The sequence below is a fragment of the Gopherus evgoodei genome, chromosome 19, assembly GCF_007399415.2.
Source record: "Gopherus evgoodei ecotype Sinaloan lineage chromosome 19, rGopEvg1_v1.p, whole genome shotgun sequence".
Lineage (NCBI taxonomy): Eukaryota > Metazoa > Chordata > Testudines > Testudinidae > Gopherus > Gopherus evgoodei.
This window is the reverse complement of record NC_044340.1, coordinates 54614-74069: the sequence shown is the minus strand read 5'-3', so window position 1 is coordinate 74069 and position 19456 is coordinate 54614. Positions and strand designations below refer to the sequence as shown.

Sequence of the window (19456 nt, the reverse complement as noted above, 5' to 3'; positions counted from 1 at the left end):
TAGCCCAGTATCCTGTCTTCTGACAGTGGACAATGCCAGGTGCCCCAGAGGGAATGAACAGAATAGGCAATTATCAAGTGATCCATCCCGTCACCCATTCCCAGCTTCTGGCAAACAGAGGCTAGGGACACCCAGCGAAGTGGGTTGCATCCTTGACCATTTTGGCTAATAGCCCTTGATGGACCTATCTGCCATGAACTTACCTAAATCTCTTTTGAACCCAGCTATAATTTTGGCAACATCCCCTGGCAATGAGTTCCAGAGGTTAACTGTGTGTTTTGTGGGAAAAGTACTGCCTTTTGTTTGTTTTAAAGCTGATGTCTATTAATTTCATTGGATGACCTCTTATTCTTGTGTTATGTGGAGAGGTAAATAACATTTCCTTATTCATTTTCTCCACCTCATTCATGATTTTATAGACCTCTATCATGCCCCTCCTTAATAAGCTCTTTTCTAAGCTGAACAGTCTGAGTCTTTAAAATCTCTCCTCATATGGAAGCTATCCCACACGCCTAATCATTTTTGACTTTCTCTGTACCTTTTCCAATTTTAATATATCTTTTTTGAAACAGGGCGACCAGAACTGCACACATTATTCCAGGTGTGGGTGTATCATGGATTTATATAGTGACATTTCGATATTAACTGTCTTATTATCTACCCCTTTTCTAATGGTTCCCAACATTCTGTTCGCTTTTTGCCTGCTGCTGCACATTGAGTGGATGTTTTCAGAAAACTATCCACATGAACTCCAGGATCTCTTTCTTGAGTGCTAAGGAGTAGGAGCAGGAAGCTGATTTGATTCCTGCATACGGTGTTGGTGAGACCAGTACTGCAGAGAAAGGCAAAACAAGAACCAATGGCTGGAAGCTGGAGCCAGACAAATTCAAATTAGAAACCAGGCCCACATTGTTAAGTGAAGGACAAACCACTGAGGGGAGTGGTGCATTCGCCACCTCCTGATGTCTTGCAGAAGAGCATCCAGGCCATGTTTGCTTTAGCCAAACACGTTATCAGGCTCAGTACAGGGATAACCGGATGAAATTCTACGGCCTGTGTTATACAGACGAGTCAGTCTAGGTGATTTGATGGTCCCTCCTGGCCTTAAATTCTGAATCTGTGAAACCCTGTACAATGCAGCTGGCACCGTGCCTGGGGATGTGAAGTGGTTTATTTGTGCCCAGCAATGTCACTCAGGGCAGGGGCTGCCCAGGGACAGATGCTGCAGTCTGCACGTTGCAAAGTCATTGGCGCAATATGGGACACCCATCCTGCTGCACCAAACCAAATCTCTCTCGCACAGACCTCAGTCTCAGCAAGCCACAGTCTCTGTCAGGCCTCAGCTCATCTCTGGGTGCTCTGCAGGCATCTGATGCAAACTTGCAGCACTCTGGGCCTCTTCCAGCCACCGGAAAGTAACACTGTGGGGATTCAGAGGTCTGGAATTTGCTGTCCTGCACTGGGTGTTGTTCCTTTCCTAAAGGGCCTTCTTCAGTCCCTGGCACACAGGGACTGCAGGTCCATTCCAACCCCAACTCCTTATCTGGACCAGCCACCGGCCCAGGCACCGGGTGCGCTAGGATCACAAAGCTGCACATACACGTGCTCGTCCTGCAGCACCCCAGCTTGCTCCGTCCCTGCCAGTTGGCAGCAGGTGCCCTGCTCACCAGACTCGCAGGAATCACGCTGCCAGACAGCTCACAGGAGCAGAGAGAACACGTCCCGTTGCAGCTGCCAGGCTGGGAATCTGACACGGCAGCAGGCACTGCTCAGAAGAGGCTGATGGATGGGGCATGTCAGCCCAGCCCACGTGGGCTCTTGCTGGTCCTCAGAGCAGTGTCAGGACACTCAGTCAGACTGGCTGTAGCGTTCCTGTGCTCTGTGGTTTGCCTGCAGCACCTCGTTCAGAAAACAGCAACACCAAGGCAATCACACAGCCGAAGGGAAAGGAGCCAAGTTCCACCAGCCTCTAGCTGCCCTCCTTTGCCCTGCTTGTCCTGGGGGAAGGTGGCTTGGTACTTCTTGAAACTCAAAGGGGGGAAAATGTGATAGAAGTCAGCAGGCAGATACATTTTCCACTGCCTGCTGCTGCTGTGCCATTGCTACTCTGCCCTCATTATAGAAACCCTAAGAAAGAGGCACCCAGCCCAGCCCCTCCCACCTCCTTCATAAGGCAGAACTTGGGGGGTGCGGAGGGAGATAAAATGTAATCACTGTGCACATCTCTCTCCCCTCCTCCTCCTTTCAGCACAAGTTTGAGGTTAGTGAATTGTTCGAGCAGAGGCTCCTGGCTCTTATCCGTTGGCTTGCAGGGCTTGAGCTGTCCTTATATGGCATGCACGCTGGTGAAGAGGCCTGGTGTGGTTAACCAGACAACATGCCCCATCTCTCACCCTCAGCTGTGCACTTTCCCCCTCCCTCCACAATAGGACTTTGATTTTTCCAGGACCAAAATAAATCAATAAAAATATAGCAACTTGTGCCCAAGCCAGCCCTTCACTCCCTTCCGTGCCCCTCTGAGCCAGCAGGGCACTCTGCAGCCCACTTAGCTGCTGGGCAGCAGAAATGCGTTCGCAGCAGGAGGGAACCAGCCACTCCCCAGTCACGTGGATTCGCACAGGCTCTTTGCCATTTGTTGCAGCACTTGGTGTTCGGGGAAGGACGGAAGAGAGTTGAGGGATCAGTCTCCCAGAGGGACGGACAGAAGGTGCATCGTTAGGGAAGACATTTCCCCAGAGGTTAGGCTGTAAGGAGCAATCCTACACTGACTCCCAGAGAAATGCACTAGACAGGAGCAAGGCTTTTCCATCCATCCTATCAGTGAAGCCAGGACTCTCCTTTCCTCCTGCATGGAGTCACAAAGCTGCACCTGAGGCAAGGCAGAGAGGCCATGAATGCAGGCTCAGGAGGCTGCCGCAGGCGAAGCCTGGCTGGGAGGAAAGTCCATTTCACCACGGGCAGCATCGGAATTGCAGAAAATAACTCAGCAGCTGGCCTCCTTTCCTCAACACCCTCTGCACTGCGAAAGCGACTCTGAAGCAAACAGGGTCTGTGGATGGAGCTTTAGGCTTTTTTGGAGAACAAACTAACTCAAAAGCAAACCTCCAGCCACTCACATGGGAGAACAGACCAGTATTCACTTGCAACATAAATCACATGGCAGGGTGCCCACTTAACTGCTGCTTATTTGTTTTTAATAGACAATAAACTTGGCTCCCAAGTGACAAAAGGCCAGAATACACAGCACCATTGTGTGCCCAGCTGCTGCTGCCCTGCTCACTCAGGCTACAGGCTCCCTCTGCACTCCACAAAGCAGCTTAGTGTCAGAGGGGAAACCACTGGCTAGCAGCCACTGGGCCCCAATGAGGAGCCAGAAAAAACACAGAGTCAGAAAGAAGGCTTGGTTCCCCCACCCTGATGCACATGGCTGGGGCCAGCCAGAGCCTTGTAGAGAAACCCACAGAAACAAACAAGAACTTCCCAAAACAGGGATGAAAAATTAGGCTTGGGCAAGGAAGTGAAGCCGAGTTAGAAACCCAGGGAGGATGTAAACGTTGTTGCAGCTGGGCCTGGAAACCTCCTCTTGGATTCTCAGCCTGGATTGCAGCCAAACAGAAAAAGCGTGGGGGTGCTCTGGGCTTCCTGCCAAGGACTCGGTGCCCAAGGAGCACGCACCAAGAGCGCTAGCTGCCAGCCCTGGGGATTCATTTGCACCCACCTACAAACATTCCCAGGGAGTGGGAGTCAAAGGGAGCTGCCACCCTCAAGGAGGCAAATGCCACTGTGTCGAGGGAAAGGCTTGTTCTCAGTTTAAGCACAGAGCAGCCATTCGCACCAAACTAGCATGGGAGTTTTGCTTGGAAACTGGTACCAGACATGCTGAGCGAGGGTGGGGCCAGTTTCATTTCTCTGCCTGTTTTCTAGTGCTCTGGTAGAGGCAGAGGAGACACCCAGGCTAAAACCCCACGTTCCAGAGGAAATCTACCATAACCTTCTGCAGTTCTCTAGCCCCTTCCATCCCCAGGTCTCAAAGCACTTACAAAAATGGGACTGCCTCCCAGTGCGTGCCCCTGCAGCGAGTATCAGCACCCAGGCAGCTCAATAGCATTATCCCCATTTTACAGGCTGGGAAACTGGCACAGAGATAGGAAGTGACACAACCAAGGTCACAGCACCTAAGATCAATGGTGCAGCCAGGAACATCACCCATGTCTTTTGAGTACCGGGCTGGTGCTCTAACTAGCAGGCCAGGCCTCATCCCTACAGCACGGTAGGAAGGATGAAAGTGGTCCTTCAGATTGAACACTCTCCTACCTTCCCAGAAATGGTGAAATGTGTCTCCTTATAGAACTGCTCCACTCAGGTAGTGAGCCCCACACACACACACCAGGGACTGAGATAGGAGGAATTGCTTCAAAACGGGAGGGAACACCCCCTGGAAACCATATCGAGTCATAGAATTTAAGGCTAGAAGAGACCATTAGATCATCTGGTCTTACCTCCTGCAGAACACTGGCCAGAGACGCTCACCCAGTGACTCCTACTTTGAGCCAGAGCATCTCTCTTGGAGAACCAAGCAACTTGGACTTAAAGTGATGGAGAAACCACAGCATCCTGAGTGAGATGCCTCAATGGTCATTTAACCTCCATGTTAAAAATTTGCACCTTATTTCTGGTCTGAATTTGCTAGTTTCAGTTTCCAGCCACTGGATCTTTTCCTGCCTTTGTCTGCTAAACTAAAGATCTCTTTGCTATCACAAAGCCTCTGTCCTTGTAGGTACTAGACCACAATCAAGTCACATCTTAACCTTCTCTCTGATCAGTTAGATAGTTTGAGTTCCTGTTCACACAGGATGGAGCGGTACAATTGTTTCGCTCTGCTACTTCCTGCCAGCAGTATCCCTTAGACATGTACATGGATAAGGAGAACAGACACATTGAGTTAGGATTAAAAAGATGGCTATTAAACCCCGCTTCAGGGAACAACCCAACCTCTCAGTGACAGGGGTCAGGAAGAAACTCCTCCCACAAGGAGATTATCCCATGATCACATCGCCAGGTCTCTTGCACCTTCTACTGAAGGAACTGGTGCTGGCCACAATCAGAGACAGGCTACTGGTCTAGATGAATCATGAGTCTTATCTAACCCTAGCAATGCCTATGCTCAGTCAGGCCCAATTCTGCACATGTGCACATCTGTGTAGCCAAGGAAGAGTTAAAAATGCCTGCCAAGGAGAACACCGCAGTGACCTAATTCTCCATTCTATTTTTAGGCCTGTGACTGATAAGAGCTGAAATTAGGCTGTCAAAATACCAAGAGGTGGAAGTTGCTGATGGTCATGCACATGCCTCTCCCATGCGTCCAGGGAAAGGGAGACTCGGATTACTGGAGAAAGGGAGGTTTCCACACCCTCCTGTGGTACCTCCCAGCTGCTGTTCTGGAGAGCAGCAGTGGGGGCTAGTGGAACCAGGCAGGTGACCTGGCTCAGACCTTCCGTGGGCCTTGCAGAAGTGGGAAATTGAGACAGAGACCAGGCCATAGCCAAGGGGCATGAAACTTGAGGCAGTTTGCAGCTTTGCATGTGGCTCCATTAAACCCCTTTTGGTTCACTGAACTTTGGAGCCAGAAAGAAGTGCTGTGTGCAGCTATTTATAAACCCTGAGTGGGAAGGTTTCACAGGCACAGACCTGGTTTCCTGAACTGAAAGTGCAAATCAATTCCACCAATAGGAGAAGTGTGTAATCAGACTGTGTTACTTCAGAGAAGGTCAGACAGCCTCCTGCCTCTCGCCCAGATAGCTCAGAGCCTAAACCTCAGACTCAGAGGTAGGCTTCCAGGCAGATTACCCAGGCAACAGATGTCATATAATGGGGTAAACCAAAGCAACTGCATTCAAGATCCTCCTCCAACAATCACACTAAAGTTCAGTCACTGGAAATGCCTCCAACTGAGCACCAAGTTCTGCCTCATCGCTGAAAACTGGAGCAAGTTGCACATTTGAAAGGTTCATGCTAAATTCTGGGTGAAAAAGTTACTGGCTTGCACCAGGGCATGCAGTTCCCCAGACACACGTGTGTGAGAGAGATGGCAAGCAGACCAAAGGGGTGTGATTTAGGCCCATGCAGCCCAAAGTCCCCAGTATGGTACTGTCTGAAGCACCTGCCACTCAAGCTCAGCGTGAAGAACTATTGATCTAGGCTGTGTTACTGAGGCTGCTTAGACACGCAGCCAATAAGGGACTTTCTGGTCACACCTTTCAGCTAAACCCATCTCCCTGAGGCATTTCTGGAACAACGGTCACCATAGTATCTAGCTGTTGAGACATCAGCCCTGCCACCGATTTCCTGTGTCACAGTCTGCTCTGCATGCACCCGTCCAAGGAAAGCAAGAGGTTTTACCACACCCCAGGAGGGCTCTGGGTATCTGCCAATGACCAGATTTCATCCCCTGACATATGCCTGCCTGCCTAGCCACACTTCATGCAGCTCACGTGACACTGTTGCTCCAGAATCTGCCCCAGTTGCGTATCAGTTTCCAGGTGGGATTTAAGGTGTTCTTGGCCTATAAAGACCTAAATGGTCTGAAGTATCAGAGGGGTAACCGTGTTAGTTTGGATCTGTAATAGCAGCAAAGAGTCCTGTGGCATCTTATAGACTAACAGATGTTTTGGAGCATGAACTTTCGTGGGTGAATATTTCGTGGTATTCACCCACAAAAGCTCATGCTCCAATACGTCTGTTAGTCCATAAGGTGCCACAGGATTCTTTGCTGCTAAATGGTTTGGGCTCAGAGCAGCTGCAATGTGGCGAGGCCCTTGAGCCAACAGTCCCCTGGAAGGTGTTTTTTGTGAAGGAACCAGAACTTGGACCCCTGGAAAATAGATTTAGCCACCCATTTCCTGAGAGAAACACTGGGATGGAGTGGGGGCAGCTGGGGTTCTAGGGAGGGGTGATTTGTTGTGGGCCTCACGCACAAGCTTTACTGTTGTAATGTGTGAGTTACTATGCAGAGCGGCCTAGCTCGCAGAGTCTGTCATCTCTGTGTATTAAAAAATATTCCTCCAATCGCTGTACGGCTTCATAGTCCAGGGGCTCAGACAGGCACTTAACAAAAATGAACAACAATAATAAATGCGGGTTTCCCACCTGTGGTAGATGACAGGTAATATTCTTTGCTTAAAAAGTAGGGATCCAGGTATAATTTGTTGCAGTTAACTACACACCTGAGTAGCGTTTGTTCTGTTTAACTGTTTCAGAATGCAAAACGCAGGATGGGAACAGCTTGTAGAAGAAAACTGATGCAATGTTTGTCGGCCTGTTTACAGCAGAGCTTTGCTGATTGCATTAGTAAGGAATTGGACAGAGGAAATAGGCAGGAATATTGCATTTCCTGCTCAAACATATGGTAGCTAAGCAGCATGGACCCTGCATTTCATCCCAAGACTGTTTATCCTTCATACCATGTTAATCACACACAGTTGTTCCACAGATCTCTGTTATGTCTGGTAGAGAAATGATTAGAGGCAGAAGCTAGGACATAAAAATGATGAAGCAGAGCCCCATTCAATGGCACAGACATGGGTCAAGCACACGTCTGGAAGCCTCCCCAACAGTTAAATACAGGAAAATCAAAGAGCAGAATGTGGTATAAATTTCATCACCCTGCTAAGTGTGCAGAGAACTGCCAGCTTTTCCCCCCTACATCCCTCAAGAATTGCTCCTTCAAGCCAGTGAGAGGCTAGAGTCCCAGAGCATTGTGCTGGTACCAAGAGTATTTCATTTCCAGTGCTTGGAGACAGAAAGGCAAGGAGCGAAAGTTAAACTATAGATCGTTTCTATTCACCATCCCCGAATTGCCAACTCTTGTGATTTTATCATGAGACTGGCAGTACTTGGCACTTTTCTTATAGTCCCAGGCTCCTGGACTCACAAGAATCTCAGCTTTCTTTTATAAAAAGTAAAGAAAAAGAAATTTCTAGCCCTCCTGGTTGTCGAGAAAAAGCTGCAAAATGAGAACCAACAGAACCCTAAGGCTCAGAAACCAGGGGGCAAAGAACAGGCACCTAAAATTTGTTTTTAAACTTTGATGATTTTCAAGCTCATGATTTTGGGGGGGGGGGGCGCCTGATTGATCTGGATTTTTATCACAGAAGTTGCCGATGCTGCCATCCTCACATGGCACACTCTGATTCCTCCCAATTGAATGCACATTTCAGAACATTCTCTGCTAGCACAAGCTGCAGATCTGACATGCAGACACACCCTGCTTACCTGATTGACAGAGATAGGTGTATGCACAACCACCCCTCCAATGATCTCAGTTTTGTAGGCCACTTGTGGTTTCTTCTCCTGGGTCTGGGGTGTAATGGGGGGCTTTGTAATCTCTGTGGCTGGGGGCAAACTACCACTCTTTGGCACCTGTGAAGGACAGAAATGGGTGCGTCAAATCTAGCCCCAAACCACCCATCCCGGTAGAAATGAAGACTTAGCAGTTTTAGGTTTAGGGGCTGCATTTGGGACATTGGCCTGTCCATTCTTCTGTACAAATACAGCAGTGCCCTTTTAAAAAAAAAACAAAAAAAAAAACACCACACCAAGACACCCCACATCAAGGTTAATGAGGGTGTGGCTCCATCCCAAGCAGGAGAACCCTATGACATGAGGAAAGAAGAGAGGAGGTGGGTAATTAAACATTACCTGACATGAGTCTGTGACCTGCCTCTGGAGCCCTGTGCGCATTTGTGCTCCTTTAATCATCTTGCTCTACTTACTGCCACCCTTAACAATTAGCTTTTGCAAGTCTAACCAGGCTAGATGACAGCACATTTATACCAGTGTGACCCCAGCAGTGTGCAAGCTGCTGGGACCCAGCTTTGTATTCCGAGCACACTGAATCATCCCCTTCCCAATGCTGATATACCATTAACCAGCAAGAGGTAACAGCAGGACCAGGCTGCTCTAATCCCACTGCAGTTTGGGCAACAGCCCTCTCCGTGTCCTGGGGAAAGGGCACGGATCTGTGCAGGAATCGCACACGCCCTCACGCATTTCCCTCTGTGTGTGTGGCCTGTTCTCTTGCTGTCGACATTGGTCTTTCCCAAACCGGCTCCTGAGACTCAGGGATGTTCCTATGTAAAGTTACTTGTTCTTCCTTTGTATGCAGATGACACTGCAAATCTGGCTGCTCTGTCACTCTGCCAATGGGTGTGGCATAATCAGCCACAAATGCTCATGGATCCTCCTGGGCCTGGCCGGACGCAGCCCACAGCCCTCTGACTGAAGCTGAAACCTTGGATTTCTCTGGCTAAAATCAGAGGCTCCTCGCCACAAGCTGGTGTAAATTCAGGATGGATTCTCTGAACAGAGCGTGACCCCCACATGCCAGAAGGGGCTCTCCCTGCAGCAGGTCTGGTCAAAGTGGGTCAGCAGGAGCACATCCATCTTAACTGGGATGGAAGCTAATGGGTGTGCTTCCTCACTGTCCTGTACTCTGTGCAGTCCTTCCCACCTGTGTCAAGCACATGTCAAAGGCACTCTTTCCAGTTTGGTTGTGTGTTACACATACTTCACACAGGCTGAGTCACACCACAAGCAGCAGGGCAGGGGAGAACCAGGCTGCGGTAACTCTGTGCAGGCCAAAGGAAACTGCCAACCAGTTCACATGGGGTATGTCTATATTGCAAAGAAAAACCTGCAGAACCGAGACTCAGAGCCTGAATCAATTGACTCTGGCCCACGGCGCTCAGGCTGGAGGGCTAAAAATAGTTGTGTTGACATTCCTGCTTGGGCTGCAAGACTCTCCCACTTCGCTGGGTTTCAGAACCCAAACTCCACTCCGAGCAGGGATATTTATATGGCTATTTTTAGCCCCACAAGCCCGAGTCAATTGACTCAGGCTCTGAGACGTGGTGGTGCTGCGGGTTTTTCTTTGCAGTGTAGACACATCCAGAGTTGGGGGAGGGGCGGGGTTACCTGCCTTACTCAGAGACTTTTCAGTCATTAGGGATCCAGCCCTTTGGCCCTGCGCTTTGCTCTGTTTACCCAAATTCTCAACTTTGGCAGTACGTGGGGGGGGGGGAGTGGGTGGAACTAATCCAACTGTGCTAAGTATAGTGCCCAAGGAAAGAAGCTCAAACCCAAGACAACTCCATTTCTACAGCAACAGTTTTGTTACCTGTGTCAACAACCTCTCTCCTCTGCAGAGCTGGTCTAGCACCAGCAGCAGAGAAACTGCAGAGAGAGGAGGGAATGCATCCAGGTACCTGAGCTGCAATATTGGTATCCAGTTTGTCAAGTGCCTTCGCAGGCACAGGTCTCCTCAAGGCCTTTTGGCTCCGGGGAGCCCCTGATTCTCATGCATGATTATTCCTTGCCTTCAGCATCCCGCAGACTGAGCAGAACATCCCACTCAACAGCAAGGGGACAGGACAAAGACACTGCACTACACACTGTAAGCCCAAAGGAGAAGATGTTGCTACTGGAAAATGACATGGGACAGTGAAGGTGTCCTGGAATGGTTCCCCCCCATGTGATTTAAAGGTTTCTTGATTCCTAGCATGGGCTAGAGGAAAGAGCTCCAGGCAGGGAGAAGACAGGCACTCCTGAGCTCTAACCATTGACGGAACTGAGAAACACAGAGTCTCAGGGAATGTTCCTGCTATTCCCCAAGTTAGACTCACAGGGTAGTTTGCATTCAGTGATTGGCCTCTTAAACAGACTGGACCAGTGTGCTAAAGCATTTTTTTAAATAAAAAAGTAAATTTGCCCTCCCAAAAGTAAGGGCTTATCTACACACAGGGTTACATCATTTTTACTTAAGGAGTGATTTAAAACCAGGTTAGTTAAACTAGTGTAAAAGGCTTTGTGGACACTCTTCTTTTGTTTGAGAGCAGGCTTATTTCGGTTTCGCTTAAGAGAATTAGGAACAGACAGAAGCTTGCCCAAAATAAAAGCACAAAATGAGAGAGTCTCCACACAAGGGTCTAGTCTAACTGAACCAGTTTAACTGAGCTGACTCCAATTTGTGTGTAGATGAGGACTGAGAAGAGGAGTGAATAGTCCAAGACTTTCCTGGCCGGACCAGAACCGACAGCTACTGTCTCGTACAGAAAGTGATTCAGTGCTGAACTAATCAATCCACTGGTCATGAAAAGGCTCAACAGAAAGCATTTTGCTGCTTTGCTGACAAATATATTTTCTCCAGTTAATCTTTGGAGCAATAACCCAAGCAGTAAACTCCAGGCAGTTCTCAAAAGCCAGGCTTTGCTAACCAAGTGAAGTAGCCAGCCTTCAGTGGTAGGGAACAGGAAACATGAGCATCTTAACACACCATCGCTTCCTGTTTCAGAAACAGCACAGCTGCTGTGACAGAAAGCAACAAGCCAGAAGGTTCCCACACCAGCACTGCGCACTTTGCCTCAGCAACCTACACCTGTGCAGCATGGTCCGGCGGAACTTTATGCGGTTGTCACCTAGCGCACCAAGCTGCCAAACACGCTGGCATGACGAGCAACTGGCCAGATCAGAACCTCTTGCGCAACATGCTGTCTTTCATCTGTCTGCATCTTCTCAAGCATCACGGAAGGGAGTGCAGACAAGGAGATCTGTGCACGTCAATGCTGGAGGAGCTGGCACACATGGCCAAACCAACGGAAATGGTTTCACAATGCACACATGAAGAGATTGTATAGTAAGGGTCTGAATCTCTGCATGCATTACTGCTAGGGGGTGCCCATTCAAATCCAGCTCACAGCAATCGGCCTGTGACTCAGTTTTCATCTGCAAAATGGAAAAAAGAACGAGCTACCTCTCCAGGGTATCTATTGCAGCTAACTGCCCCAACTACTACAGTATCTACGCCCCTCAGAGTCTTTAATTCTCACACCCCCACCCCCACCAGGCAGGGCAGTGCTATGATGTACAGATAGGGCAGAGAAAAACCGAGTGATTTGCTAAAGGTCACATAGAAAGTCTATGTGAGAGCAGGGAACTGAACCTGTCTCTCAATCCAAGAGGACCCTCCCTAGGAGCTGGACCATCCTTCTTTCCCTGCTGTGAGGTTTAGCTTAGTGCTGCCCATGTAGAGTGCTGAAGAAATATTTCGGCAAGTAACAGATCAAGCCTTGCACAATACACATCAAGAGCGGGATTTTCAATGGCAAAGGGCAGTTAGGGGCCCAGGTCCCACTGAAAGTCTGGATCTCCCCCCAAAACCCCAGTTATGCTTTTCAGAACCTCCCCATAAGTGACTGAGCTGTTCCAGGCTATCATGGCCCAAGCAGCTTTGAGGATAGTCAGCCAGGACCATGACAAATGCAGAAAAACAATGGCCTCGCAGTGGGAGGAGTGTGGACTGGAATCTCATGCTTCAGCCCGCAGGGGAGCCCAGCGCCTCCTGGCTAGGGCTACTCACTTGTCTGGGAACATAGGAATGGCCACACTGGGTCAGAACAATGGTCCCTCTAGCTCAGTAGCCTGTCTTCCGACAGTGGTCAATGACAGGTGCCAATGCCAAGTGATCCAGCACCAATCACTCATTCCCGGCTTCTGGCAAACAGACGCCTACTGCAATTAAAGAGAACAGCCTGTCCTACTTAATAACTGTCCTTCTGAACCGTGCCTCTTTGCAAGCCGGTTCTCTCTAGATGCTGCTGCCGTGTTTGCGATTTTACACCTACATCCCAGCAACAGGCGTTTGTTGGGACAGACAAACCTCTCGCTCTTCCAAGAGACTAGGATATAAGGAAATACTAGGCCCGGCCTGAAGTGCCAAGGAAGGTTTAATACAGAAACAGCCTTTCTTAGAACTTCTGAATCTAGACATGTGCTTTAACTTGTTATTCCAGCATGTTCAATAAACTATTGATGCTCTCTGACTAATTCTGTTTCCTGCACTTCAGAATTCCTCTGACACCTAAGGCAGCTAAACCATGTGCATCACCCTGAGTGTATGCAACACAGGGCCAGGACAAAGAAATGCTACACAGCCAGCGGCGGCTCCAGGCACCAGCGGTCCAAGCACATGCCTGGGGCAGCAAGCCACGGAGGGCACCCTGTCAGTCCCTGTGAGGGCAGCAGTCAGGCAGCCTTGGGCGGCATGCCTGCGGGAGGTCCGCCGGTCCTGCGGATTTAGTGGCAATTCGGCGGCAGGTATGCCAAAGCCACAGGACCAGGGACCTCCTGCAGACGCACCACTGAAGGCTGCCTGCCTGCTGTGCTTGGGGCAGCAAAAAAGCTAGAACCGCCCCTGTACACAGCACACTGGTCTGGACTACCAGAATCCTGGGATCTCTTTCTGGTCTCATGTCTAAATGGGTTTGAAGCCATATTGATCTCGGAAACGAAAGCAGGGGCAGCATATGCTTTTTGTTGTTGGCACAACAGACAAGCTAGCATTTCAGTCCACCAGCTCTGATGTCAGATGAAGGGCCCAGCTAGCCCAATACACAGTCTGGGTCAATTTATTTGCTGGTTCTAGGAAAGGCAGCACATTAATTCCCTTGCCCATTTTCACTGTATTTGGTCTTTCAGCAACTATGGGTTTCTACTCAGCACCCGGCCACACTGCAGCTTGGTAACAGGAATGGCCCCGAGAAGCAAGACTGTGTGAACAGGCACACGGGAGAAAGGAAGTTCACAGGGAGCAGGTGGGTCAAATCTCACACCCAGAAGTCTTGCAAATGTTGTTAGTGGCACTGTCTTTTCTAACTGCCCTGTAGAAGGCAGGAGACTCCCCTGCTGGATTTGTCTGATGTGCTGAGCTACTAAAGACCCAGTCAACCAGTGAGTGACACAGACCAGCTAGCCAATGTAGACAAGCCAGAGGATCCAAGAAGGCCCAGCCAAAGTTTAATAGTTTGGGCTTTAGGGGTTTAAAAATCAAACAGGCTCCTTTCAGCAATAAAGAGACGCAATTCTTTCTAAAAGCCGCATACTAGGGGCCCGATTCGCCAATGCCCAGCACCTTGTATCCTCACTGACACTTCTGCAGAATGCATGCAGAGTGGAGGTAAAGCTCGCTCAGATCAGAACAGTAGCATTTTACATTAACTTTCCATAGGTGCAAATGACAACACAAGGTGTAAGGCATGAGGAGAAACAGATCAGGGTCCTTCAGGTCTAAAGTTCATATTCTGCTAGTCGCACTTTGGAGGAAATTGCCACCAGGGCAGTTGCCATGCCTCTGGGGCTAGCCTGGGGTTTTTGCAAGTGTAACCTGCACCCAGAAGTGAATGGAAGGTGCAAATCAGAGCAGGTGCAGCCAAGCAGCTCACCCTCCATCAGGCAGCTGCAGGGACCCAGATTTGCATCCTCAGTTCACTTGCAGATACAAAAAGGCAAGTGCAACGCACATCAGCAAAAGGCAGGCCAGGCCCCAACCCTGTGGAAAATGAAATCCTGTGTGTTTTATTATATTGCAGTATGTAGATGTATAGCACACCACATGATCGACTGATGCTTGGAGAAGAGAGGTCTTTGCTAAAGATCACTGCTTAACTCGTTCAACATCATTCATCTTGATACATGATTCATAAAAAAACTAGGCAATATACATCAGCATATGATGCAGTAAAATCCGTCTAGCACTGTGACCATTAGGTATATAGAGTCCTTCAATTCATCCTTTTAAAATCATATGACTCCTTCAATGGATCTGTTAGGTTAGGGGTGTCCCAGGATGAGTCAAGCTTCAAGAACCTTAATCAGAACAGGCAAACCAGAAGTCACTTATGTTAACTTATGGCTATATAAATGCACTGGTCTATGAGAGGGGAAGACAGAGACATGTCCAGTCACATTCTCTCCCGTACTGTGTCCCACAATACAAAGTATTTGCTGTATCAAATCTCATGAGACCAATCATACCAGGAAGGAGAAAAACTGAATAAGCAAATCACTTAAGCACAAGAAAGAAACCCTTTGATAGCAGCAGCAAGAAATCTGTTACACCCAGATCCTAGCCTTCAATAATTACTTTAACACAGTGGCACCAGAACACATAAGGGTGTGTCTATCTCCCGTAGTAGCTTCTCTTTTCAAGGGTTTATTCATTGTCACATGTAGCAGCTGTGCCTGGGAATACGGGAAATGCATTTATCTTACCTTTGTTTATAAATATAAAAGTCTCTCCAGATTTAAGTTACTGGAGAAGGAAAAGAAGCCACAGAGCTCACTCATCTGAGGCCAGATTTTCAGAACAGCTCACTTACTATAGTTTTCAATGGTAGCTACCAGCCCTAAGGACTTTTGAAATTTTGGCTCACATTGTGGGTGCTAAGCACTTGGAAATCCGGCCCTGTGTCTTTTTCCAGCTCTAAAATCTCTTTAGGAAGTTTCATAACGAAAAGATCAGCCCCTTTTCTTGGAGTATTTTCTTTCTTAAAATAAAATCATGCAAGTTGTTAAAACTTGCAAAGCAGCAGCTAAGCATGCAGTGTTTAAATAACTTCTCTGTACTATCCAGGAAGCTGCAGCAGTCCCATTCCTTCCTATGGGAGCTGAAGGGGCTCAGGAGCTCTGGGACAGTAATGCTGACGGTACCACGATTGCTTTATACTACAGAGCAGCACTATGCTGCATGTGGATGGATCGGAGCAGCTCCCAAGGGAACTGAAGGACGGAGCAGCAGCTAGCTGAGAGTAGGGTTTCAACTCCCTCCTTGGTTTTGTGGTTGTGAATCACAACCTGACTAGGAATTTCCTGCAGAGCTAGCAGTGCTAACTCCACATCAAGCGTGGCTCAGACTCAGCGCACAGCTGGCTCCAGGAGCAGCCTGGTTTCTGGCCAGACTCAGCCATTACCTTTGAGCAGGTTGCAGAAAGGGGATGAAGCAGAGCTAGAAGTTAAATATGGCTTTCCAAACATTTCTCTGACAGCCCCACTGCCCAAGAGGGAAGTGGAGAAAGCCAGTGATAGTAGCGTAACGTACCGTAATCTTGCTGGCACGGTTCAGAGCCTCCACCCAGTCCAGTAGGTCCTTTTGATCGCTGGCTTGTAAGAAATAGCGCTGAGATAAAGCATTGATAACTATCGAAGAGAGGAATAAAAAAAGAGAGAGAGAGAAGGGAACCCTAGTCATTGCTCAGCATGGTTAAACTAATTCAATAATAATACCTTGCATATCAGCAGCACCTCTCAACTTCCAACCCCACAGTACCCTGCAAGCATTACCTATTTCAGCCTTGCACCCACTTGACTGGAAAATATGCAAGGAACCACCACTGCGCTGCAGCCACCTCTGGGGTGGAGTATGGCAGTTGTTTAACTGCACGTTGCCACACTACACAACAGTTCAGGACTGTGCATGAAGAATACCACAATCCAACTGAAACCACAGAGCGATCTGGAACAATCTGAATTAGAATTTAACCAGGGCACTTGTGGTAACATGCTCACAAGTGCCCTGGGAGCTGTTATGACCACCAGTGGTCAAAACCACAGTTTTAAGCTTCATCTGCAATGATCAAAGGCAGATCAAATCTGGAACAGGAGTCCCATGGGAGTCTGGAAAGGCTCTCTTGGGACACACAGCCCCTCCTCTCCATCCTGACTTCTCAGCTAGTAGGGCCTTCTGGCTTGCAGCAGCTGGGTCAAAGGAAACATTCTCATAGGATTTCTGCATTGAAAACCTTGAGACATTCTGAACTGCACAAAGTTTTGTTCAAACCCAGGCCTCCTCACATTAGCTATCTGCACTTGCAGTCCCCTGCACATGCACTGCTGCGTATACACTCTATGCTGGGATGTCCCAGCTTTGGAGTACCAAGGAGTTAAACCGTAACACTCCCCTATTTTACCTTCGTAGGCTCATGGGATCCCGTAGCACAGCACAGCAAAGCAGCAAGCTCAGTCATGGCGTGGGAATATGCTACCTGCTCTGGGTTTGGTGCTGATTCATGTCTCCTACATGCAAGTATAGAAAATTGTGCCCCCTCCACCCCCAGCCCTTTGAGACAGGTATGTGCTGGTGCTGCTGTTTCTGCTGCTTTAACTCTGTGGTGAGATTATTGCTCAGGAAAGTGAGGACCTTTTGTGGCTTGGGTAAAGCCGAGGGCCACCGGGAAGGGAAATCAATCCCAGACCACCTCTTCTTTGCAATGACAGGAATGCAGAAAAATACAATGCATAATGCACTGCAGCACGAGGGTGAATATGGGGGAAAGCTCCATTAGTGCAGTGACGCACTAGGACAAAGTTGCTCAGGCTAGACAACCACCCAGAGCATCCATGCTGCTGGAGTGTACAGGGAAAAACTGAGGTCTCGTCCTATCCAAAGGATTCTGGATGAAATCCACCCCTGTGCAGAAGAAGCCAGCAAAAGGATCAAGGCACCATTTAGCCCTACAGGTTTCAGAGGGACTTAAGTGGTGCATAGTTCTTTGTGCTGACTGCTCAGTAAAAGTGTGAATTTCACCCTTTCTGAAAACATTCTTCCCAGCAACAAACAGCATCTCACATTTCTGGAACACCTTATACTAATGAACAAAGAAGGCCCATGGATAACTGCTGTTTATGAATTCTCATGGTTTATAACAGCCACCTAACCCTCCAGTCTTCCTGTCAGAGATCTGCCATGATGTGAGCTCTGGGCATTTTGGTGTCCCCCTCCCCCATGTGTTACACTCACCAAAGCAGAATGGGACTTTCGGTTTTTGTTTCGGGGTGGCGACGCTGACCTGAAGAGAAACAGATTTTTAAAATAAAGCACGTTAGCGGCAGTGAGATGGGGCAGCATCTGCTTACATTAGAAAGGACACATTGTCTTCCATTCTTCAGCACTGTAATTAAGGCCATTTATAAATCATGAGGAGATCAAGCAAGCCTGAGTCAAAGCAAAATTAACATGACAAGTGAGAAAGGCTCATCAGCACATCCTTTCTCACATACCTCCTTAGTCTCAGTTGTGTCTCACTAGAAAATACTGTGCTTTCCTCATCATGGGCCCAAATGTACCTGTGTCCCAAGTAAACATCCCATGGCTGGCGCTAGGTAGAAGAATTGCCGTTGCATTTCTTTGGGGGAGAGATGTATATGCATATCTACACCGCTCTACGGCTCCAGTAACTGCAGATTTATTTAATGGATGTGGCTAAAACCTTGCATACAAGATCTAAGCCTCTGCTGAAGATGAAAAAAGTACTAGAACCTGGCTAGCAAAAACTGTGCTTTAACATGATTCTGGCAAATGGAGTTAAGAGACTATGTGCATGTTCACACATGGACATGCTAACAGACGCAGATCACCTAGAAAGGCTCTCTCAGCACAGGGTACACATGCCCTATAGTGGTGTAATTTCTCTTACTTCCACACCAAGTCTCTGATGTTGATATACTGCAGTGCTACTGTTTTACTACAACATTGTCTTTGGTGCAAACATTTTCTTTTGCTGGAAGCAGACCATCGCCGAACAGGAAAAGGACTGCCTTGCAGCAAGCCAGGCAAGCCTCTGCGTTACAAAACCACCACAGATATGTGAACAGGCAAAGCGACAGTTGGCCTTTAGAGGCTGATATATCCTGTGTATATCAGAATGAAGTGGATGATGCAAGTTCACCAGGGCTGCTACTCACAATGAGGTGCCTCACAGCTGAGTGAGCTCTCAGGAACTCAGTCATATCAGATTTAATAGAGACCACGTGTCATAACGAACTCAGCAGCCTCAAAAGAAGGTCACTTCAGAGAGCAGTCTCTCATCTGCTGCTCTCCCTCAACTCCAGTGCCAGCCACACTGCACAACAAGGATGCAAATTCTTTCAGGGGCCCTGCAAGTATGAATTTCTGTTGGACTGAACACACACTCTGCGGTAATTAAGAAAACTGAAGGAAAATAACAGTGGTTGCTCCCTAAAGAGTAGGAATCATTTATGTAAGAGTAATATTCCCAGGAGCTCCAGGCACGGCCTTTATAGAGTATATTTGTTTTGACAGGCTTCCTACTTCTGAACCAGTCTATAATACTTTAAATATGCTGTCTCAAGCAAACCTCCATTTCTCTGGCATGTTTATAACTGGTAGTTAAAGCCACTGGTATAACCCAACCCTGCAGTTTACGACTGAATCCAGCGCTGTAGCAATTTTCATTTAGTCTAAAATATATATAATTTATAAGTGAAGTTCCTTCTGAAATGGGGAAGACTGCATCCCTCAGCATTGATTCATCTGAGTTTAATTTATAAATCATGAATCAGCAGCAGCAGAGATCTGCTGGGTCTTTTTCCAACTACGGTAACCAAAGCTGATTCCAGGGCTGTCAATTCGTATCCCACCCCACCCCAAGATCCAGAAGGTCGAACTTCCAAGCACATAAAGGTGGCACATATAGGCCTTAGCTACACTGCTGCTTTACAGCGCTGCAACTTTCTCGCACAGGGGTGTGAAAAAACACCCCTCTGAGCGCAGCAAGTTACAGCGCTGTAAAGCGCCAGTGTAAACAGTGCCCCAGCACAGTAAGCTAAT

General features: G+C 48.3%; 1 protein-coding gene across 3 annotated transcripts in view; it reads right to left on the bottom strand.

Moving 5' to 3' along the window:
* Window positions 1–19456, bottom strand: part of LOC115637332 (pleckstrin homology domain-containing family A member 2-like) — a 53686-nt gene that overhangs the window by 16926 nt on the left and 17304 nt on the right. For 2 of the 3 annotated variants that reach the window (XM_030538511.1, XM_030538510.1), the window contains exons 4-6: window positions 17627–17675; window positions 15929–16026; window positions 8272–8418 (exon numbers count right to left, since the gene is read on the bottom strand). In XM_030538511.1, coding sequence (XP_030394371.1) covers window positions 8272–8418; window positions 15929–16026; window positions 17627–17675 — 294 coding nt within the window. The remainder of the gene's footprint in view (window positions 1–8271; window positions 8419–15928; window positions 16027–17626; window positions 17676–19456) is intronic. The other variant, XM_030538512.1, reaches the window with a different exon arrangement.